The sequence below is a fragment of the Nelumbo lutea genome, chromosome 5 (assembly GCF_056320005.1).
Source record: "Nelumbo lutea isolate HS-2025 chromosome 5, American lotus-T2T, whole genome shotgun sequence".
Classification (NCBI taxonomy): Eukaryota; Viridiplantae; Streptophyta; class Magnoliopsida; order Proteales; family Nelumbonaceae; genus Nelumbo; species Nelumbo lutea.
The window spans coordinates 73,312,487-73,337,893 of NC_142688.1; the positions used below are offsets into that span (position 1 = coordinate 73,312,487).

Below are 25,407 nucleotides of genomic sequence, written 5' to 3' on the forward strand. Positions count from 1 at the left end.
AATTACTTTTTACTATTTCATGAAATCACATTACCTCAACAAGAGTGCAAACTCCTAATGTAGATCTCTTGTCGTCTAGTCATTTTTCCCAATCAACATTTTTTTAATCTTCTAGCTTCAAGTTTTCATGGTCAACAAACAATATTCTTCTACATAGGTGTCCTTTCAAATAGGAAAGTATCCTCTCAATGGTTCTTAGTGCTGAACTCTTAGGGCATGCGTTTATTGACTCACCACACTAATTGCATAGGAGATATTTGGTCGTGTCATGCACAAGTATAACAGCTAGGCCACCAAGGCTACAACTAATTGCTTTTTACTATTTCATGAAATCACATTACCTCAACAAGAGTGCAAACTCCTAATGTAGATCTCTTGTCGTCTAGTCATTTTTCCCAATCAACATTTTTTTAATCTTCTAGCTTCAAGTTTTCATGGTCAACAAACAATATTCTTCTACATAGGTGTCCTTTCAAATAGGAAAGTATCCTCTCAATGGTTCTCAGTGCTGAACTCTTAGGGCATGCGTGTATTGACTCACCACACTAACTGCATAGGAGATATTTGGTCGTGTCATGCACAAGTATAACAGCTAGACCACCAATTGATACCTCCCAACATCCCTTATTAACTCACCATCTGAAGCATCAAATTTGTGATTTTGGTCAATGGGTGTATCAGCTGGTTTAACCCCCAGTTTCCCTATCTCCTGTAGTAGGTCCAACACATACTTCCTATGGGAAATAAAGATCCTATGTTTATACCTTGCCAAGGTCCTTAATCTTAAACTCCTTGTGTAGGTTCCTTTTTAAGGCATCAATCTCACTCAGACCATTCCTTGTGACTACAATGTAATCCACATAAACTATTAGTGTTGACACTAAAGATCCTCTTCTTCACAAACAAGGTATGGTTTGATTGTGTTTGAGTGTATCCAAAACCAATCAATGCACTCGTAAACTGCTTAAACCAAGCTCTAGGTGATTGTTTCAATCAATATAAGGATTTCTTTGATTTACATACCTTCCCTTCACCTACATCACCATAAAACCACTTGGACGGTCCATGTACACCTCCTCCTGGAAATCTCCATTGGAAAGAATTATTCACATCAAGTTAGAAGAGAGGCAAAGAGTAGGTAGCTACTAGAGATGAGGATTCGAACTGAACTCATTTTGGCTACTAGTGCAAAAGTCTCCAAGTAGTCTATCCCATAAGTCTAACTATACCCTTTTGTAACTAACCTTGCCTTGTACCCTACTATGCTTCCATCAGCCCTGTACTTTATAGTATAGACCCATCTACAACCTTCTCCTTGCTATTAGGTAGACCCACAACTTTCCATGTCTGATTTTTAATCAAGGTTTCCATTTCCTCCTGCATAGTTGTCCTCTACTCAGGTTTGGAGAGAGCCTCACAAACATTCTTGGGTATAGACATAGAATCAAGAGAGGAAAGGAAGGCTTGGTAGGAGGGAGATAATTTACTTTAGGAATGATGATGTGAGATACAAAGAGCTCTTCCGCTTCCGGTGTACAATAGAAAGATCTGGGCTGTGCACATGGTGTAGTAATAGGAATTGAAACATCAGAGGGAGCAAAAGGCATACCTGAATTTGTGTCAGTCGAACCTAGAATCACAAATGAGCTTATAGGAAGTGGTGTGGGTTCCTTATTGTGGAATCAACCTCTTTGTGCTTTCGTAGGTGTTGATGTGTAAAATACTAATAAGCAAGATGTAATTGAGTAAGCAAAGTAGGCAAAACAATTAGGTCAGACATTGGAGTAGCTAAAGGAGATGAATAGAAAGTGGTGTGGGTTGCTCATTTCCTCCCTCAAAACACTCCCCTAAGAAAGACTCCCTAAAAAGAAAGGTGTGGATTCAAAGAAAGTGACATCCATGGTGACATACCAGCTCCCTAACACCAAATCATAACAATAATGCCCCTTTTGATCTTGCATACCCAAGGAATACATGCTTTTCTACTTTAGGGTCTAGCTTTGAGCTGTGAAGACCAAGAATATGGACAAAGCATACACATCCAAACTCATCAAGAGATCTCATCAATATACCCAAGAATATCGTGAACATTCACAAACAAGAAAGTTCTTGCTTATATGGGGTAACATAGAATTGCACAACCAAGTCATCACCTTGTAATTCTCTTGCACTCGCTAGGAAGGATTGTTCTCAGGTTTTTTCTCTTTACTTGTTACACATTCCAATTTCCACGGGCACCAGTGGCCATTTTGGCTGATTATGATCACTTTAAATAATTTGTACAGTCCAACTTAACTATAGTGATGGTCCCTGCCCCAAAATGATCACTAGCACCTCTTACATTTAGTCTCATTTCACCGGTAGACTTGTGCTCAACTCCACTGCCTTCCATAATTCCCAGGACCGTTTAGAAAATCAATTGTAGATAAGAAAAAAATAGATTGATCCCCTTTGGAGGCCTTAACCAAACTTATATCACCTAGAAACCTTCACTCAGAGAGATTCCTAGCTTCCTGGGAGCTGGTAGAAACGGGGGAAAAAGCTACCGCTTTCTCTAGAGACCTCAAAAAACTCAGAAACTGAACGGCCCCCTTTAGAAAACACCAAGAAGTCTAAAAATTCCTGAACGCCCCTTCCTAAGTCAAAAATAAAGAGTCCTACTACAATCAAGACTCTTCCTCTTTCTCCAGTTCTTCCTAATTTATATGATCAACCCAAGATCTGACACAAGGGGTTCTAGATCCACCAAAAAATCCAAGAACTAGGCCCTTTTGAAGTCTTCAATCAGCTCTCTAACTCACCATGCAGTCAGCTGTTCTAGGCCTGCCTGATGGAAGACTCAAAAAATCCCAAAGAATGGCTCTAATACCAAGTAGAAAGCTAAAAACAGCAATATGATTTGATAACAGTGATAGAAAGAAAATAAAAAGAGGTTCTTGAAGAGAAGAGAAGTGGGACAAGAGAAGAGATGGGGAGAATCCAATAATGATCTGGATGCCCCACTCTTTAGCTTATATACTCATGAAATAAAACTGATTACAATGACTAATATTAGGGCAGTTACTGCTAACAACATAAAAACAATCTAAAAAATAAACATAAGCTAATGGACCTTATGCCCAATAACACTAATTAATGATTCTAAATAAGAAAAACACTAAAAAAACCTTGAGCCTCTCCTATTTATAGACGTGAGGCATTTAAAGGAGGGAAAGTTTGTTATTCTGTTAGATCACTTTTTTTGTAGACTGTAATCAGTCCTACTCTAGATGAGAATTCAATAAGAAAAAGTTTATAGAATATAAGAGAAAGAAGAGAGAGAGAGAGAGAGAGAGAGAGAGAAAGAGAGAAATCATAGAGAGGAGATTTCAGAAAAGAGTGTGGGTAAATTAATGATTGCCACCCCACTCAGCTATTTATATTAATAACTTAAAACATAGTAAACTTACAATGTTGCCCCTACTGTTAAGTATTAACACAAATAAACAACAGCTGAAAGTAGCTGAAATAACTAACTTACTAACACTACTAATATGCTAACAACAACATAAATAACATTCTAACTCTACATTCCCACTCAAGTTGGGAGTAGATATCTATTACTCCCATCTTGCGTACATCTATCTCCAACTTGGCCTTTGGCACTGCCTTAGTGAAAAGATCAAAAAGTTTCATGTTAGAGATAATATATGGAAGGCACACTTCTTGAGAGGCAACTTTCTCTTTGATAAAGTGTCGATCCACTTTAATATGCTTAGTTCTGTCATGTTGAATTGAATTATGGGCAATGTTAATAGCAGCTTGATTATCATAGTCCAACATTTGGGGCCTCTCATAAGTAATGCCCAATTCCTCAAAGATAAAGGAGTTTTCCAACCAATCGTTGAAACATAACCTTGTCTTCAAGGGGCTCTCCACCTTCTGCACTCTTATGATTTTGTTCAATAGGTGTGTCAGCAGGTTTAACACCTAGCTTCATAGTTTCTTCCAAAAAGTCGAGAACATACTTCCTTTGAGAAACAAAAATCCCATGTTTAGATTGTGCTACCTCAATGCCCAAGAAGTACCGTGTTCTCCCAAATCTTTCATCTCAAATTCTGGTGAAGCAATTGCTTAAGAGAGTCAATCTCATGGGTATCATTCCCTATCACCACAAGATCATCCACATGTACAACAAGTAGGGTCAAAGACGTATCCTTTTTTCTTAATGCAAAGGGTGTGATTTGATTGAGCTGGAACATAGCTGAATTTTTCAAGGGCCTGTCTAAATCTGTCAAACCATGCTCTTGGAGACTGTTTCTGTCCATATAAGGCTTTATTCAGCCGGTAGACATTCTTCCTTGCTTTTGTACTATAAAATCTAGGAGGTATCTCCATATACACCTCCATTTTTGGCATCCATTTGAAACAATGGCCATGAGAAATTTGCTACAAGGGATAGTAAAACTCTAATGGTATTCATCTTGGCCACTGGTGCAAAAGTGTCTAAATGGTCTATGCCATATGTCTGTGTAAACCCCTACTTTTCCTCTTAGCAACCCCACTTTGCTGAGGTGTATGGGGACAAGTGCTCTAATGGATAACCCCATGGTCAAGGAAGTATGAAGCTAATGGTTTTGCAAAATATTCTTTGGCATTATTGGATTTGAAAACTTTGATTTTGTCCCCAAATTGGGTCAAAACCATCTGATGGAAAATCCGAGTCAGGGTAGGAACCTCATCTCGAGAATGCATAAGATAAACCCATGAGAAACGAGTGTAGTCATCAACAAATAGTAGAAAATATCTGTATCCCCCCATAGTAGTGATGTGATATGGTTCCTAAACATTAGTATGCACAATTTCGAATGGAATACTACTTTTATTGCTTAAAGAATAAGTTGTTCTACAATGCTTTGCAAGTTCACAACTTTCACATTTTAAACTAGACATTTGGATTGATTCAAACAAATTGGGAAATAAACTCTTCAAGGACCTAAATGATAAATGACCTAACCGATTCATGGCAAAGCATAACCTAACTCATAGATTGAGAAACTAATGACTTCCCCACTTCTTTATCTCCCCCATGTGAATGCCCTCCAAGAAGGTAAATTCCATTCATCTCACGACCAATCCCAATCACCTTCCTTATCTCTAGATCCCGAGAAGCACATTGATCAGGAAAGAAAGTCACTGAACAGTTTTGATGTTTGGTAATGCTACTAATTGAAAGCAAGTTTGTACTAAGTTTAGGAACATGCAAAACTGAGGACAAGGAGATGTCAATTAGACAATCTAATGTCTCCCTTGCCAGAAATAGGAACAAGGGAGCCATCAGCAATAGACACTTTGTCTTTGAGAGGATAAGCAATAAGTAGTAAACAATGAGGATAAGCCAGCCATTTGGTCAGATGCACTTGAATCTATAACCCGACAAGGTTCATTGTTACCTGGGTCTGAAGCATGATATGCTGAAGCTCTTGTACCTGAATGAGCAAATATGGAAGTGGGAGTAGCTGATGTTGTAGCAGGTAGCTTAGACACCTTCACTTTCCAACTGAGTCAGAGTAGCTTAGACAACAGCTAAAGTGTCTAGAGATGTGGCTCTTGTGCTCGAGGATGATACACCATCAGTAGTAATTGCCACATTGGGATTCCCCTTCTTGGTTCTAAGCTTTTCTGGAGTTAGATGTGGATACAACTTCCAACAAGTGTCCTTTGTGTGCTTGGTTTCTTGCAATGATCACAAATTACCTCTCTTTTGTCTTCTTTCTTCATATCCCTTTTCTTATCACCCCAAAATTGGGTTTCACCGCTACCAGGGCTGATTCTATAGGTTGATATTGTAGCATAACATTTCTCCTACTTTCTTCACTGTGTACTAAGGAATAGGCCTGAGATAAGGTCACACTTTCTTTGGTGAGAGGTTGTTGGCTCACAATATCATATTCTGGATTCAGACCAGCTAGGAATTTAAAAACTCTATTGGTTTCAACCTGGTTTCTGTATGTCTGTGCATCCGTCTGACTTTCCCACTCAATTATCTCTAGGCGATCAATTTCATGCCACAAAGACTTCAAAGTAAAGAAGTAAACTAAGACTGGTTTCTCTTGTTGTTTAAGATTGTTGACTTCACACTTCAGCTCATAGGCCTTAGCAACATTAAGTGGCTGGGAGTAGGTTTCTCTCATGATGTCCCAAATTTCCTTAGCAGTTTTGGCCGACAAGTAATTTCAGCTGATATGAGGCTGCTTGGAATTGTACAGCCAAGTCATGACCAAATAGTTGTATTGAACCCATTTGGAATATAATGGGTCTTCTTCCTTGGCTGGTTTCTTTACATCCTTCATCACATAACGTAATTTCCCTCTACCTCCAATAGTTATCATAGCTGACTGAGCCCATTCCAAGTAATTTGATCCATAAAATTTGACAGTGGTAATCTGAAAAGTATTTTCAGTCATGTTTCTAGCCCCCAACATACCTTCCCCTTGAGCCTTTAACTCAGTTCCTGTCATCTCTATCAAGAAATTTATCAAAAGAACTCCTTTTTATGCTGAAATAAAAGTAATTATGACCCAAAAAGTGCTAACTGCCCACTTAGAATGCTGGAAAGGGTCTGGAGAACACCCAGAAATGTTGAAACAGATCTAATAATTTCCCAAAAATTATTATCAGTCAATCTGAATGCTAAAACAGATCTAACTGTTACCTAGAAACCAATAACAGTCAGAATGCTAGGGTTTAACCAGCTAGAACTGATCATAGGTTTGGGAAAACCCTAAAAACAGTTCAGAGAAATTAAGAGAAAACCAGCCGCTCCTTCCAGGTCACTCTAACCAACTTCTGATTGCTGTAAACCTCAAAAGAAAACTGAAACTTACCCAGAAAGGCCTGGCCGCCACTTCCAATCCTCGTCTGAACCCTAATCTTGAAATTATTTCCTTCCCTTTGATTCTTCTTGATCACCGGACACTTTCCAAGGGCTCTGCAACCTCTTGAGAAGCTGCTGCACTCAACCAGTAATCTCCAAGAACCAGCCAGATGGACTATTCTTGCTAAAACATCCAACCCTAGGAAGTTCTCATGCATTCGTCCTGATTAGACTCACATGAGAAACCCTAGGTTGGCTCTGATACCAACTTATTTTGTAGAGACTGTAATCAGTCCTACTCTAGATGAGACTTCACTAAGAAGAAGTAGAATAGAAGAGAAAGAAGAGAGAGAGAGAGAGAAGAGAGAGGAATTGTTGAGGAGATTTCAGAAAAGAGTGTGGGTCAATTAATGATTGCCGCCCTACTCAGCTATTTATATTAATAACTTAAAACATAGTAAACTTACAATATTGCCCCTACTGTTAACACAAATAAACAGCAGCTGAAAGTATCTGAAATAACTAACTTACTAACACTACTAACATGCTAACAGCAACATAAATAACATGCAACTAACTCTACAAGATCCAAAAAAGGCAAGCCAAGGGGGGTGTTGCCATGTGTCCACACAGAGATCTTGGGGTCTGGAATCCCGCTCTCATCCTCAGGATCCACATGTGAGCACTGGTGCAGCTATTGCCCTCTTCTAGAAGCTGGCCTGGTTGTGCTATGGGGGTTTGTTTTTCTTGTAAACGCCTTAGTGTTGATAGGATATCACAAGACGAGTGTGATGGGTTGCACTATTGTGATGCTATGATTTGGTGTTAAGGTGGGATGCCATTTCAACACAGGAGGTCACTGCAGTGTTCTGTCGAATCGCGGGACAAGATTGCAGTAACAGGGTTATTAAGTCTAGACTAATGTGCTTGCAATGTGATGATAAGATGCTGTTACATATTGCAGTTGTTGCAATGTGTAACTGCGATATAGCGAGTCTGGGTCTCATACTGCGATTCGGCAACACTTTGGTGATGTGTTTGCATGATCTCTGTTGCAATTCCCATGGTGTGTAATTCCATGTACTTACAAAGGGTTTCTTTAATATAGGGAATCCCAATTAGCCTAGTTTTTAGATTACAAATGTGAAGTTGGATGAATAAGGAATGGTCCATTTTAGCATAGCTACATATTACAAATTCTGGACTGTTATCTTGAGAGCTGTACTTGAAGTAGAGGAGAGGAGAAGAACACCACTACTATGCTGTGAATGTTGAACTGAATAGCTCAGTCGACAGTACTATTATTTATATTATGATGTAGTACAATGATACAGGAAGTTACTGGAATGCCCCTGATTAGTGATGGGACACCCAGACAACTTAAAACATTAAACAGGATTAGGCCCATTAACATAGGCCCAGTACAGGACAACTTAAACTTAAGTATAGGCTAATAAGAACTCTTATCAGCCGAATACTTACATACAAAGACTTCAATCCAACACTCCCCCTCAAGCTAAGCATGGATATCAATCATGTTTAGCTTGCCAAGCATGTCCCTAAACTTTGCTGCTGCCAGCCCTTTAGTCAATACATCTGCAATTTGCATCTCAGATGGAGTATAAGGCACACAGAGTTCACCCGAGACAATTCTTTCTCTAACAAAGTGCCGATCAATCTCAATATGTTTTGTCCTGTCATGCTACACGGGATTGTTGGCAATGTTGATGGCAGCTTTATTGTCACAATACAGCCTGAGAGGACCTTCAGCCTTAATGCCAAGTTCATTAAGAGAAGAGTTCTGAGCCATAAGAATTCAGCAACCCTGTGGGCCATAGCTCGATATTCTGCTTCTGCACTTGATCTAGCCACTACATTCTGCTTCTTACTGCGCCATGCGACCAGGTTTCCTCCCACAAATGTACAATCTGCACTTGATTTTTTGCTCAACTCTAGTGCCTAGGCTGTTGACAGTGAGTACACCACAGTTTGTCCTTATCCTCCACCCTTTTTTGGGAATCACCCTTCTTAAAAAGGTTGTCGCCATTCACACTAGTACCACTCCTATCTATCAAAGCAACTAGTTCCCCCTCAGAAGTATTCATCACATTTCTTCTACTTTCTTCTAACTATGCTAAAGCATAAACTTCTTGGACTGAAGGGAGGTCTTTATTTCCAAGGATTTAACCCTAATAGATTCATACATAGGGTTCAGTCCCAGTAGAAAAGCAAACACCCTCTGTTGGGAGACTAGAGTCTTGTAGGCTTTGGCATCATTTTCACATTTCCAATTCATATTCTGGTAGTGATCCAGCTCCTTCCAAATTCAAGTCAAGTCCGAGTAATATATGGAAAGACTTCTTTCCCCCTGCTTACATGTAGTAGATGCAACTTGCAATTGATATATTTTCGCATAGTGTCTCTATTCTAAATATGTTGTTTTTGCTTGTTCCCAAATTTCAACAGCAGTCTCAGCCCATATAAAATTTCTCCTTACTTGTGGGAGCATAGATACAAGTAACCACGACATTACCATACTATTTTCTTGGTTCCATTTGTTGTGTTCAGCACTCCCAGATCTTGGTTCTATAATTCTCCCATTGATGTACCCTATTTTTCCCCTTGATGTAATGTAAAGCTTAATTCCTCTCGACCACTCCAAATAATTGAGGCCATCTAATGGAACAACAGCCATAGGGAAGGTCATGTCAACATTCCCACCTAGTTCACTATAGCTGGAAGACATACCCGAGGTGGCTGTATCCTCAGAGGTCATGGAAAAAGACAACTGGAAAACACTTCCAACTACAGACCAGGTTTCTCAAACACACAAATATAGGTTCTGGTATAGGACAGCACTGAGGAAAAACTTTACCAGAAAAGATTCACACATCTGACAGCAATCCAACACCACTAGGGCCAGAAAAGAAAAAGAAGTGCAGCCACAGTGCTAGGTTATCCACCAAAAACGCCACAGTACAAGGGAATAGGTCCTTCAATCACAATCATTCATTCAAAAAAAGGTCACAATGACCACAGTCACCAAACTGGATTTACCTCTGCTGTTGCAGTCATCACCAATCATTCTTGACCAGTAAACATGCCCATATGGGTACAGGAAGGATCAAACAATCCATACAGGTGTAAAACACCACCCAAAATCTTCACAGCATTCTGTCACCACGAGCAAACAGCTCTATCTTGTCACACTGCCAAAAAAAAAGACAACAAAAGGTAGAAAATCCTCTCAGATCAGTCTCATGTGATTTTCCTTTAATCAATCTAGAAAAACAGCAAAGGAGGAGAAAAACAAGGTTCGATCTGTCTTCAGGCCCACAGAACCTGCTCTGATACCAAGTTTTCTGGGTAGTAAAAGAAGAAAAAAAGAGGGAAGAAGCAGATAAAGGAAGGGAGAGGAAGAAGAGAAGAGAAGAAGAGAGAAACAGAAAAATAGAGAGGCAAGAGTTGTGCTGGCAGCGCCTGCTTTTTCTTATATAATAGGGCGACACACTAATTGAATAATAAAGAGTAAAAGGACCACGATACCCCTGCGGCCCATAGTACATAAACAACTAACAGTTTTAACATGTTCTATTTATTTATAAACAAAGAGATTAGTAGGAAAGAACTGAAGATGGTTGTGTCTACTTATTAGGTTGAACATTCAGCCTTTGCTTCGGTTACTTAAAAGCGGGGGGGGAGGGGATAAGAAAAATCTGAAATTCTCATACTGTGGGGTAGAGAGACACACTAAAGATACTTGCTGGATTTTGTATCCTCATCTGAAACCAGCAACTCTTAAGAAAGAAAAGAAACAAACTAAGGGGCAAGGGACCTATGGGCATGTGGCTAGTTCAAATAGGGTTGATGGTGGACCTAAGACAGCTACTTCTTGTGCTTCTCCTCTTATGGGATAGACAACAAATACTTCCAATGGCTTTCCATAGTTCATAGCTGAAGCAGTAGGCATCCTCAATTGGACTATGGCTCCACTAAAATAGTCCTCTGTTTGCTTCCTTATGTTTTTCTTGTATACACTCTTGGCCAAAAAGAAGAGAACAAGAATAATCTTAGAGGTGTCCAGAATGGTCGACCCCCACCTCAAGGAGTCTCTTATATATTAAAAGACATGTACAATTACAAGAATGCCTATAGGGCTGAAAGAGAGAAAAGAATAAAGAATACAAATAATGTAATATACAATAGGGACTATACTAATAAGATAAATCAAGTCACAAAATCTCCACACTCCTCAAACTGATGCTTAGACATAAGCATTAGTTTGCCTAAAAGAAAGAGGTGTCGAACTCTAGTCATAGCCTTGGTGAAGATATCGACAATCTGCATGTACGAGGCTACATGAGGAAGCGACATACACCCAAAAGTGAAAAGATCTTGGATAAAGTAGCAGTCCACCTTGATGTGCTTGGTTCTCTCATGGAAGACAGGGTTAGGTGCAACCTTGATAGCACTTGTGTTGTCTTCATAGAGAGGATTAGGAGCGGGAAGCTGAATACCAAGATACATAAAGAGATACTGTAACCAAACAATCTCACTGCAAACAGAAGACATTTCCCTATACTCGGCTTTAGTGGAAGACTTGGAGACTGTTTGTTGTTTCTTACACTTCCAAGAGATGAGTGAATCACCCATAAAGCACACCACCCAAAAGTATACCAACATTGTCAGGACAACCAGCCCAATCTAATAAAGATTGGGCATACTAATAAAGAATCATTGTAGTATCCAGGAGGAGGCTTCATGTATACTGTCTCCTTCAATACCATGAAGAAAGGCATTCTTCGTATCTAGCTGGCATACGATCCAAGATTGCACGTAATCCTTTTCAACATGACAAAACTAAGCATATATAGGTTGATAGGCATTTTATATGGGAGAGAGTTCCTTCAGGAAAAGTCTGCCTGCCATTTGTTGCTTCTGAAGAACAATTGGATGATGTTTTGACAAAAGGTGTTCCCAAAAGAAAGCTGATATACTATATAATCAACCTGGGCATGATTGTTATCTATGCTCAGCTTGAGGGGAAGTGTAGAGAGATTGGGCCAAATGAGCCCTAGCCCATTATTATCTTATTATTAGTTTTTCCAAGTTGCTTTGTTTGTTAATGGGCCTGTCAATCATTTTTTATGTTTCTTAAGTATGTTGATGAGCTGGCCACCCACTTAAGGGCAGACTTGTAATTTGTTAGCCTTAGTAAGATTAATAAAAGATAAGAGATGTAGAAGAGGAGACCATCAAACTCTTCTTCTTTTCTCTTTTCTTCTCCATCTTCTTCTTCTTTTTTGTTGTCTTCTTCATTTTCTTTCTTTGCTATAATCTGAAACTATTTTACAGAATTTTATTGGGCTGAATTACATCTGAGGCCATTCTGACACCAAGCACTCTAATAGGCATATATATACCTTGGTGTTTCTCTTCTATCCATTTTAACACCTCAATACAGGTCTCCCAAAATTGATTTTCAAGTGTGATATTTTCTCAAAACAGCTATCAAGAGCTGAACACTCTATAATGTGATCCAACCAAAATTCTTCAAGCTGTAAACTCTGGTCACAATGATGTACTCCAGAGCTTAATGAAACCTGTTAGAAAGACAGATTCAATTATTTAATGTCAACCAGAATTATAAAATACTCAGAGTATAAAAGAGCAACAAGATATTATGCAAGACTGAATTTTTCAATCAATCATGGACTTCACAGAAATTAACTTCTATACAAGAGCTTCAGGTGCTGAAAAATGTGCATACCACTTCTTGAGAGAAGAAAAACGTAGGTCTATGACAGAAATCCTGTTTCTATGATTGGTAAATGTTGTGAGGATTATTTAATTGTTATTTTATAGTTGCTGTTAGTGGGTTGTCAGCTTAAGATGCTGTCAGTCAGTTAGTTTCTTTCTTTCTTATTAGTTTGTTTCTAGGGAGTGCCACCAGGGGCATGCTTGTAATCTCCCATTCCTTTTATATTAAGTTAATATAAATAACTAAACTGGCGGCAGCAGAAGTAGTTGGTTTTTTTGTCTCAATCATATCTTCCTCTTCTTCTCTTTCTCTTTCTCGTCTCTCTCTCTCCATGAATGATTACATGGTATCAAAGCAAGGTTCTGGGCTATAAAAAAATCGGTTTCTCCCCTTTGAACCTGCTTTGTCCTCTTCTCTTCTTTGATTTTTTGGACGTGGAAGACAGAGAAACCCTAGCAGACTACTTTCGGCTCTTCCTTTGGGTTCTTCCTTGGTCATAATATCAAGGAGACCCTAGTAGAAGAAGGGCGAGGCAGAAAAAGACTCCCTTTCTTATCTGCTCGATGTTGTGAAGTTAGTTTCTGGTTGGCACCTTCGTATAGGTGCTGGACAGGGTATGTGTTCTTGTTTTTTTTTATGGCCAATGATGTGAAGGCCTTATTTCTTGGTTTTATACCTTCGTTTGGATGCTGGATTGTTGAACTGATTACTGGGCTGTTTTAATGACTGAACCATCACTGAGTTGATTTCAGCAGTTTATTTTTCCACAATCCAGAAGTAAATTCCTTGAGGGTTGGTATTCTGATTGTGGTTGTTGTGTAGTTGTGTGGGATTTGGTCTGATTCAGCAGTACTCTATAGAAAACTATGATTCAACTTCATCGGGGGTTACACCGACCCACAGCACAACTGGTATGGAAAGTGAGAACATGATATTTCCCATAACCATTACCCCTTTAAATGGTCTAAACTACCTGGAGTGGGCTAAAAGTGTAAAGCTTTATGTAACGGCAAGGGGAAAAGCTGGTTACATAAATGGAAGGGTGAAAGAACCCAAGAGTGAGACAACTGAACATGATAGGTGGGACCAAGAAAATAGTATGGTGATGTCTTGGCTCCTTGCAGCCATGGAACCTGATGTGAAGAAGAACTTTATATGGGCAGACACCGCCAGTGAGATTCGGGAACAGGCCAAAACTACCTATTATGAGCAAAGGCATTATGCCAAGGTTTACCAGTTGCAAGCTAAATCCTCAACCTGTAAATAGGGAAATTGTAGTTTGTCTTCCTATTATTCAGCCCTTACTTCCGTATGGAAAGAATTGGATCATTATCAGGCTATAGTGTGGAAACATGATGATGATGCTAAGGCCTACAGGAAGCTGGTTTCTCAGCAGCGTGTGTTTGCCTTCTTGTTGGGACTGAACCCTGCCTATGAACCCTTGAGAGTTCAGATCTTAGGAAGCAAAGAGTTGTCGTCGGTTCACGAGGTATATGCCCTTGTTCAATCGGAAGAAAGTAGTCGGAGTGTGATGGTTACAACCGAGGGGGAGCAACAAGTTGCTTTGGCTGCAATGAGTAATAACAACATGGGGAAGAAAAGTGGCACCAAGAAGGCTAATGATAAAGACAAGTTGTTTTGTACCCACTGTCGGCACTCACGGCATACACGTGACACATGTTGGGACATTCACGGGAAACCCAAGTGGGCAGTGAAGAACCAAGAACAGGGTAAAGGGCAAGGTCAGAAGAAGATGAACACAACACATAATGCAGCACATGTGGCAACCCAAGATACTCAGGTTGCCGGTACTACCTGGGACCACCTTACTAATTCTGATCCCAAGGAATATATAATGAATTCCTTCAGAGACCACTTGGAGTCATATGGTAGGGCTTTGCGACAGATGGATAGTTCAGTCACTGGTACTCCTACTTCATTTGCATCTACATCAGGTAATGCGGCTTCTGCATTCCATGTCACTACTACCACGGGTTCCCCTTGGATCATTGACTCAGGGGCCTCTAACCACATGACCGGTAAGCCGAACTTGTTTAAGACTTATAGCCTTTTGTCAGGAAGGGATAAAGTGAGGCTTGCAGATGGATCATTCTCCCTCATTGCAAGCCAAGGATCCATATCTCTTCCCCATGGCCTTAACCTGAATTGTGTATTACATGTCCCTCAGCTTCCTATAAATTTGCTTTCTATAGTAGTATCACAAGATCTTTAAACTGTAGTGTAACCTTTTTTCCTAGTTCATGTGTTTTTCAGGATCTAACTTCTGGAGGATGATTGGTAGAGGGAGCCTAGTGGATGGTCTCTACATTCTCGACAACAAAGCTGGTCTCTCGGTGTCATCCTCAGAGTCACATAGTCAATCAAATAAGAGTCAAATTTTTTTGCGGCATAGTCGGTTAGGTCATGTTTCTTTTGAAATAGTAAAGTCTTTGTTTCCGGTTTTATTTAAGTCATGTTCAATGTCAGAGTTCCAGTGTCAAACGTGTCAGTTAAGCAAACAATGTAGAACAACTTTTCACTCAAATAATAAAAGATCAAGTGTTCCTTTTCATGTTGTGTATTCTGATGTATGGGGGCCTACTACTACAATCTGAGAGGGCGGATATAAGTAATTTATCACATTGATCAATGACTTCTCTCGCTATACATGGGTATTCCCTATGCGTAGTAGAATGATTGTGAAAGACTTCCAGAGGATGATATTTATGCAATTCCATGTTGAAATACAGATCTTTCAATTCGACAATGCATAAGAATATTTCCATGGTGATTTTAATGAGTTCTTTTCCTCCCACGGATCTATTCATAGGAGCTCATGCGCAAGAACACCACAACAAAATGATGTTGCAGAAAGAAAAAACAGGCACCTCCTTGAGGTAGCTCGTGGGATGATGTTACACATGAATGTTCCAAAAAGATTTTGGATGGATGCTATACTTGCAGCTGCTTATGTCATCCATCACATGCCCTCCAGAGTGCTGAACTACATGGCCCCTCATCAGTTGTTGTTCCCTCAGTCCCCTTTATTTTCCATTCCCATGAGAGCTTTTGGTTGCCGTGCCTTTGTCCATGATTTGTCTCCATCTCAAGGTAAGTTAGACCCTCGGTCCATTCCTTGTATCTTTCTAGGGTATCCCTCTTCTCAAAAAGGGTATCGGTGCTTTGATCCCGTTAGTCATAAGTTTTTTGTATCTATGGATGTGTCCTTCTTTGTGTCTGAACCATTCTTCCCTGCTTCTCCTTAGGGGGAGAGTAGTAGTATGGAAGAGGAGAAGCAGGTTTAGGTCCGCCAAGTCTCTCTTCCTTCTATTCCAGACCTTGCTCCCTTTCGTGTCTTCCAACATACACGCCGTAGAGATCAGCAATGTGATAAAGATGTGGAGCAGCCAAACATTGAGCAACCGACACTGTTAGACTCCCAGGAGGTAAGTCCAATCCCTGTTTTGCATCTACTGTTACCCCTACTCCTACTGTGGATGACCTTGACATTCCTATTGCTCAAAGAAAGGGAGTCAGGTCATGCACTACCAAACACCCCATTACCCAGTATGTCTCCTATTATCACATTTCCCCCTCATACCGAGCCTTTCTATCTATAGTTGATTGCATCCTTGTTCCCAGAAATGTTGTAGACGCCTTAAAATGCCCCGAATGGACAGATTCCATGAAGGAGGAGATTAATGCTCTTCATAAAAATTAAACTTGGGAATTGGTGGATCTTCCAAGGGGGAAAGACCCTGTGGGGTGTAAGTGGGTGTTTACAGTTAAACACAAGGCAGACGGGACATTTGAAAGGTACAAAGCAAGATTAGTAGCCAAAGGGTACACTCAAGTGTACGGGGTTGACTATGATGAGACTTTTGCTCCAGTAGCTAAGATGAACTCAATTAGGGTTCTCCTGTCATTAGCTGCTAACCTTGATTGGGAATTGCATCAACTAGACATAAAGAATGCTTGTTTAAATGGTGACCTAGAGGAGTAAGTATACATGGTTCAACCCCCTGGATTCTGTGCCAAGGGAAGTGAAAATAAGGTGTGCAAGCTGAGAAAGTCTCTTTATGGTTTAAAACAATCTCCCAGAGCTTGGTTCAGTAAGTTTCACATGGCAGTTCAGCAGGTAGGCTTCAAACAATGTCAGTCTAATCATACACTCTTTGTGAAGAGATGCCAGGAACAGGTTGATGTATTGATAGTGTATGTGGATGATATCATCATTACAGGAAATTGGAGTTCAAAAATACAAAAATTGAAACAATTCCTTGCATCTAAATTTGAAGTGAAAGATTTAGGTCCCCTGAAGTATTTCCTTGGAATTGAAGTCGCCCACTCAGAAAGGGGTATTTTCATTTCTCAAAGGAAATACACCCTTGATCTATTACAAGACACGGGGAAATTAGGTGCAAGGTTCGTAGATACTCCCATGGATGTTGTTCACAAGTTGGGTGACTATGATGGTGAATCTCTGAAAGATGTGAAACAGTTCCAAAGGTTAGTGGGAAAGCTGATTATTTGTCCATGACCCGTCCAGACATTGCCTATTCAGTTGGAGTTCTAAGCCAATTCATGCACTCTCCTAAGAAACCACACATGGAGGCAGTAGAGAGAGTTCTTAGATACTTAAAAAAGTATCCCGGAACAGGTCTACTATTCAGTAAACATAATCACCTAAAGGTGAAAATCTTTACAGATGCTGATTGGGCAGGTATTGTGGATGATAGAAAGTCAACGAGTGGGTATTGAACATTTGTGGGAGGAAACCTAGTGACCTGGAAAAGCAAGAAACAAAGTGTGGTAGCAAGGTCAAGTGCTGAAGCTGAATATAGAGCTATGGCACATGGGGTGGCTGAAGTCCTTCGGCTAAAAAATCTTCTTGGGGAGCTTGGAGTTGTTGTTCATAATCCTATGTCTCTTTACTGTGACAAAAAGGCAGTCATAAACGTCGCCAACAACCCTGTCCTACATGAGAGGACCAAGCACATTGAGGTGGACAAACACTTCATAAGGGAAAAATTGGAAAAAAGGGAAATTTGCATCCCTTATGTCAACTCTAAGGAACAACTCGCTGATGTCCTCACAAAAGGGCTTCCATACTCATGGCACAATGAGTTATGTGACAAGCTGGGCATGATAGACTTATTCAGCCCAACTTGAGGGGGAGTGTTGTGAGGATTATTTAATTGTTATTTTATAGTTGCTGTTAGTGGGTTGTTAGCTTAAGATGTCGTCAGTCAGTTAGTTACATTCTTTCTTATTAGTTTGTTTCTAGGGAGTGTCACCAGGGACATACTTGTAATCTCCCATTCCCTTTATATTTAGTTAATATAAATAACTAAACTGGCGGCAGACAGAAGTAGTTGTTTTTTTTGTCTCTCAATCATATCTTCCTCTTCTTCTCTTTCTCTATCTCGTCTCTCTCTCTCCATGAATGATTACAGTAAATTAGTGAAAGTTTGAAAGAAATTGATTTGTCAAGAATAATGCCTATTTTTCATGTTCTAAATTACATAAAATCTTTAAAATATATGAATGGGAGAAATAATTTCTTTTCATTCCATTTGATGACCTGGTTGAAAGGTTTGTAAATAGTTCTACAGTGTATCTAGTTGGACACTTTTTTATCCAACATAATGTATACAATAGATGTAATGTATATGAAGGTAATTTTTGTTAACGCTATATGCATCTGCCTGATTTTCCTTGGACAAGTTTCTTTTAGAGTTTACAGATAAACTTTTCATGTTCATTTTCTTCACTTATTTGCAAAAACTATCAACTTTCAGTGCAGGAAGCATTGGAAGAAGTTACAGAGGTGAATTCCAACGTTGGCAACTCTTCCCTGGAATATGTGAAGAGAAACCAGTCTTAGCAAATCAGTTTTCTGTGAGTTTGATTGTTACATTTTGAAGATGTAGTATGTTTTGGAGATCAATAAAAAAGTTCTATGCTATTTTTCGAAGTTGCAAATAATAATTATTACATAATACAATTAACTTTGGAACTTTGGACATGCCACAACCCAAAACCATTGGAGCACTCTTAAGTTGCCATTTCAGATCAAAGATGTTCTAGCTTATGGAAAGCAACATGGTTTGTTCACAAATCAGAGTTTCATTTGAATCAGTGATCATTGGTAGATGCATCTTTTTAACTTGTTATATATTTATCTATATATATATATATATATATATATATATATAACATGGTAAGTGTGCATGTGCTTTGTACATGGAAATTCTAGATGATGATAATGATAGTATTAATGTATCTAAAATTTTCTATAAAATTCATGTATTTTTTTACTTTTTTGCTTTTCATTATTAATCGGATGCAGATTGCAAAATCCGAATCCGATTATGTAAGCACCTCATGTTAGGTTGCAATGTTTTAGGATCATTAGCCAGGCCTACCTACTTGGTTGGACTCTTCTTTTTGTAATGTTTTATCTTCTTAGTGTATCTTTTTTTCTTCATTCATCAAAAAAATTGAAAATTTAAAGAGAGGGAATTGAATGAAGTGAAAAGTAGTAATTCAAATTACATTTAAACCTCACAATTAAATGGGGATTAAATTAAAAAAAATGGGTATTTTAGTTAAAAAAAAGTTCCACAATTATTCATATTTTAATAGGAGTGTAAGTATAGAATTATAGATGTGTTCAATTTTTTTTTCTATAATATTTTTTTATCTCTATGTGTGTAAAAATAATTCTGTTATGTACACTCATTTTTTGTTTAATATGATAAATATATGATAGTATACATGTGCTTAAATGTTTTTTGTAAAATTTATGTATTTTTTTCATTTTTGTGTTTTTATATTTTATTAATTTTTATTATTTAATTATGACATTAAAGGTTGACACACTTGACCCAAAAGTTAAACTATTTATCTCCGACATATAGGAAAGTAATTTCGTTTTTGGTTAGTTTTAGACTATGTATTTCATTTTCATCATCAATAAAAATAATTCTTGTTTATTACACTTATTTGTTGATTTGATTAATAAAAATATCATAAATGTGTCAAATTTTTTCTACACTTTTGTAATTTTCTATATTTATTTCCAGTTAAAAATTTTATTTATCTGATTATGACTTCATGGGTTAACTAATTTGTTTTGGATGGTTAAATTGCTTAGCCATCACTTGGATAAAGAATGGTTTTGTTTTTGAGTTAGTTTTAAAATATATGGGTTTATATTTTGTTAAAGGTATTGGACATAGATCTAATTAGTAACATTTATTAGTGAAAAAATAAATTAAATGTAGGATGTTATAAGAGAGAAGGGAGTTAATACCTTAAATATAGGACTTAATGAGGTGAGAAGCACTAATTGAAATTACATTTTCAACCTCATAATTAGAGATGGACTAAATACACAAATATGGGCATTTTAGTCAGGAAAAGTTCCACACCTTCATTCATACTTTTAATAATAGTATAAATATATAGGAGGAACAAGAGGCTTAGAGACAACAAGAATTTGCTTCTCCTCCAAATTACTATTCTCCCCCTGAGAAGAAGCAAGAAAGAAGGGTTGAGACTCAACAAAGCACACATCCATAGAAATGAATGTACGGTAGGAAGAGGATTATAACACTTATTTCCCTTGAGTTGTGGGATATCCCAGAACACAAGGAATAGAATGCATGTCAAGTTTACCACAAGATGGAGAAGAAGTCCTGAACAAAACATCAACAACCAAAAATATAATCAAAATAGAAAATCGCAGAGCTTGGGTAAAAGAAGTTGATATGGGGCCTTGAACTTGAGAATATTGTAGGTATAGTTAATAGCTCCTAGTGTGTGTGGTTCCATCTCCACACTTATTTATTTTGTTTCCTCTTTTTTTAGTTGGGCCGGCTGGCCTTTGTTTGTCCTTGTTTATGCTTATCTTTATTTGTTTCTGTTTTATTTTAAGTAGGGGTATTAGAGTAACTCCTACTCTTGTAAGGAGACTAATCTATAATACCTAAGATCTAATGGGGCGGCAGATTAATCAAACCAAACCCCTTCTTCTTTCTCTCTTCTCTTCTTCTTCCTCTCTTCTTCTCTTCGAAGCCTAGTTGTTTTCTTTCTTTCTTTCTTCTTGAATTACATTAGAACACAGGTCCTTTTTATTCAAGTTGGTATCAGAGCACTTGGCGAGAAAGGACTAGGGTTCTCATGTGAGTTTAATCTGGTCAGCTACATGAAAAGTCCTTAGATCAAGATCTGCTGCAGTAGCGCCCAGTTCTTGGAGGTTTCTGGAGTGTTGGAGACTGCCCAAGAAAGTGAAAGACTCTTGGAGATTGCCTGGTGACGAGGAAGAATCAGAGTTTTTAGGTACAACCAAGATTAGGGTTTCAAACTAAGGTGGCAATCAGAATCTTTTCTGAGAAAGGTACAATTTTTAGTTGAACCGATTTTGGTTAGAAGTTGTCAAGATCTTTTCTAAGCAGTGGCTCTCTGCTGTTTTTTTCCGCTTGGCATAAAGCCCTTTGACCTCATTTTGAGGAATCAAGGACTGGTTTTTGACTGTTACTGATCTGGAAAATTGATTTTTTGACTGAGATTACTTTCTTGGAAAGAAACTGTCGACTGAAACCAAGTTATGGTGCCTATTCTTTGCTGAGATTAAATTCTGGGTTGATTTTTTCTCTGATTTTCTTAGAGTTTCAGCAGAAAAATAGTCTTTTTGGTTTTCTTCTTAAGAGTTTTGTGACCTATTCGTGCCCTACATAGAATGGAGAAGGTTGGAAGTGAGTTAAAAACACAAGGGAAAGGATTTTTTGGGACCGGTAACATGACTGAAAACTCGTCCCTGATTACCACTGTTAGGTTCGATGGAACAAATTACTTAGAGTGAACCCAACCGGCAACGATGGCCATTGGAGATAGAGGTAAATTAAGGTATGTGACCGGAGACACAAAGAAACCAGCCAAGGAAGATACATCTCATCCGAAATGGGTTCAAGAGAAACTACTTGGTGATGACTTGGCTATGCAACTCTATGCAACCTTACATTAGCCAAAACTACCTTTGGGCAAAAATAGCCAAGGAGATTTGGGACAGCATGGAGGAGACTTATTCTCAACCTCTTAATGTGTCTAGAGCTTATGAGCTGAAGTGTGAAGTGAATAACCTCAAGAAAGGGGAGAAGTCAGTCTCAGTGTATTTTGCTACTCTGAAATCCCTTTGGCATAAAATTGATCACTTGGAAACTATTGAATGGGAAAGCCAGAGGGATGCAACAACCTATAGAAAACCGATTGAAACAAATAAAGTGTTTGAGTTGTTAGCTGGTCTAAACTCAGATTTGACATTATAAGACAACAACTTCTCACTAGGGAGAGTGTGACCTTATCTCAAGCCTACTCATTGGTTCACAGTGAAGAGAGTAGAAGGAAGGTTATGCTATCTTTTCAACCTAAAGAAGCAACCTTGGCAGCAACAAAATCTAAGGTTGGAGGGGAGAAGGATAGGGAAATTAAGGAAGACAAAAGAGATATTGTTTGTGATCATTACAGGAAGCCTAAACAACCAGGGACAATTGTTGGAAGCTGCATCCTCACATCATATGACAATGGGTCCCTCTAACAATTGGCAGCAAACTGAAAAAGTGGGTCCCAAAGATATATCAAGCAACCCTTCTTGGCATTTGAGGGGTTTGCCATTTGCAAGTGGCAATATGAGCTGCCACAACAACACATTTGCCCCCTTTTTAAGTGGATAAGATCCACTAACAGTGGGACCCAGAGGCCTGCCATTTACAAGTGGCAATATTGGCTGCAACAAATAGCAAACCAGTACATTTGTCCCCCTTCTCAGGTCTGCAACAGTAATACATGTGTCCCCTTTTTAACTGGATAAGATCTACTGACAATGGGACCCAGAGGCCTGCCATTTACAGGTGGCAATATTGGCTGCAACAAATAGCAAACCAGTACATCTGTCCCCCCCCTCCCCCCATCTCAGGTCTACAACAGTGTTGCAACAGGTGGCAAAGTGCTGTTACAGGTGGTAAACCAGCACACCTGTCCCACTTCTCAGGTCTGCAACAGTGTTGCAATAGGTGGCAAAGTGCTGTTACAGGTGGTAAACCAGCACACTTGTCCCATTTTAGGAGTATTGACAGCACTGGGTTAGCCTACTGAAATTCTTTGGGGTGGATAGAATCCACCGACATATCAGAGGCTCCCTAGTATTACTTTTTGTTATCTTTGTGGTGGATGGGATCTGCCAGATATATAAATTGAAATAGGATTTTGAGTTCTAACAGAACTCTATAGAGAGAGAGAGAGAGAGAGAAAATAAGATAAGGATTGCAATAGAAAAAATTTAAAGGGATAGAAGAAAAAGATAAGATCTATGCCTATTTATGGTTATCCTTAATCACCTTAATCAGCAGGGCTATAAGTTCCCTCATCTATTTCTTCTCTTCCTCTCTCTTCTCCCCCTTTTTTCTCTTTCTCTTCTCCCTTCTCTCTATCTGCCGCCCAATTTTCTTCTCCTCTCCCCTTATATAGAGGGAGATAGTTATGGGGTAGGGAGGTTAGAGCAACCTCCCCACTCTTCATATGTGGGGTGGTTGCTTAGCTCCCCTCATAACCAGAACAAATTAAAATTTGAATTTATGTGGAGTGGGCCAGCTGTCAAATCTGGCCCTCTCAAGCCTTATATTTATTTATATTATTTTTTTTACATCATATACTTTTAATCTTAAACAGGGGGGTACAGATATTTCCTTTTATTTGTTGATGATTATACCCGCTTTTCATGGGTTTGCCTTATGCACTCTTGAGATGAGGTCTCTTCTTTGACCCAGGCTTTCCATCAGATGGTTCTGACCTAGTTTGAAATCAAGATCAAAATTCTTAGATCCGATAATGCCAAGGAGTACTTTGCAAAACCCTTGGCATCATATCTCCTAGATCATGGGGTCATTCATCAGAGCACCTGTCCTCGTACACCTTTGTAGAATGAGGTAGTTGAGAGAAAAAATACACGTATCCTAGAGGTAGTTAGAAGCATCATGCTCAACTCTAATGTTCCAATACGCTTTTGGGGGGATGCAATTCGTACAGCTGTTTACCTTATTAACAAGGTTCCTTCATGGGTTCTAGACATGAAAACACCATTCAGTCTTTTGTATCCAGGCAAGGACCTGTTCACTATTCCCCTCAAAACTTTTGGTTGTACTTATTTTATTCAAATCCTTGGACCTCATCACTCTAAGTTTGATCCAAAAGCTACTACATGCATTTTCCTTGGGTATGCACAAAATCAAAAGGTATATTGTTGTTATGAGCCCGTTTCAGGGAAACGTTTTGTGTCCATGGATGTCACATTTTTTGAGGATATGCCCTACTATCATATGGCTTCTCATCAGGGGGAGAGTAGTGAGGAAGGGATTTCAGTTTCAACCCCAAGAGTCTCGTTACCTGTCCCAGTTACTGAGAGGGAGCGTCATGAAGAGGGTTGTCAATGTTAGGTTGAAGGTTTTGTATGTATGGATGGTTTGGCTGATAAGAGTTCTTATTAGCCTGTATTTGAATTTAAGTTGTCATGTACTGGGCTTGTGTTAATGGGCCTAAGTCTGTTTAGTGTTTTTAAGTTGTCTGGGTGTCCCATCACTAATCAGGGGCATCCCAGTCATTTCATGTAACATTGTACTGTACTTTAATATAAATAATAGTACTGTCGACTGGGAAGACTAGTTCGACATTTCAGCATCTCTTCTTCTTCTCCTCTTTTCTGCTACTTCGGCTACAGTAGTTTAGCTTTCATGGTATCAAAGCATTAGCTTCTTCCTGGTTTCAGCTGGCGCACACTCTCTTCTCTTGCTGTCTTTTCATCTTCTCTCTTCCTTTTCTGGGTTGCTGCAGTAAAGACCTAGGGGTGTAAGAGAGTAAAGCAAGTTCGAACCTAGGGTTTCTCTTGGTTGTAGGACTCAAGGGAAGTAAGACCCAGAAGTAGATGTCCTACTAGGTTATTTCCAGCAAATAGTAGCTATTTGGCTACTAAGAGAGGTCTGTATAGGACAGACCTAGTTGAGGACTGATTTCAGCAGTCCTAGCACTAGCCGAAAGGGGGAGAGCTTCCTCTACAGTTGCAGCTTCGGTGCTCCAGCAAGACTTGCACAGACTTAGCTTCTTCTACAGAGCCCACTGTTCACTTGCTACTGTTGCAGCCTCGAACTGTTCACTTGCTACTGTACCCGAACTGTTGCCGTTTCGGTTCAGCCCAAGTGAAGTCTATCTAGTGTTCTACCAGCACTGTGGACACTTCTACCAGCATAGCAAAGTGGTAAACAGCTCCAAGTTCAGGTTGGTTATCAGTCCGAAATCCCTCACCACTGCTGTGAGATTACCTAGGGTGCTGCCAGCTCCAGATTGTTCAGCACTGTGAACCCTAGTTGAGGACTGATGTCAGCAGTCCTAGTATTGGCCGCAAGGAGGGGCACTCTCTTTACAGTTGCAGTACTCGAAGTTCAAGTGGAGTCTGCATAGCGCAATAGTTGAGAATCCTTAGCTTCAGGTCGGTTACCAGTCCAGAACTCCGTGCTTGCTGCTGTAACTGAACTGTTTCAGACCTATGACAGTCTCGGCAAGTCTGAAACTGTGTCGAGTGCTGTCAGAACCTGCTGTGATCATTTCGGCTAATCAGAATCTGCTCCAGAACTGGTTCAGAACCTTCAGAACTGCTTCGGCTAGTCTTAATCAGTGTCACCTGCACAGTGGCTGCAGTCAAGATGTCTTCAATACCTAGAGAAGTTTCTTCTAGAGA

The 25,407-nt window shown here is 39.3% G+C and overlaps 1 protein-coding gene across 6 annotated transcripts in view; it reads left to right on the top strand.

Moving 5' to 3' along the window:
* LOC148852903 (uncharacterized) overlaps positions 1-25,407 on the top strand; it is a 115,529-nt gene that overhangs the window by 53,571 nt on the left and 36,551 nt on the right. For all 6 annotated transcript variants that reach the window (XM_088945401.1, XM_088945398.1, XM_088945399.1 and 3 more), the window contains one exon: positions 18,419-18,518. In XM_088945401.1, the coding sequence (XP_088801527.1) occupies positions 18,419-18,518 (100 nt within the window). The remainder of the gene's footprint in view (positions 1-18,418; positions 18,519-25,407) is intronic.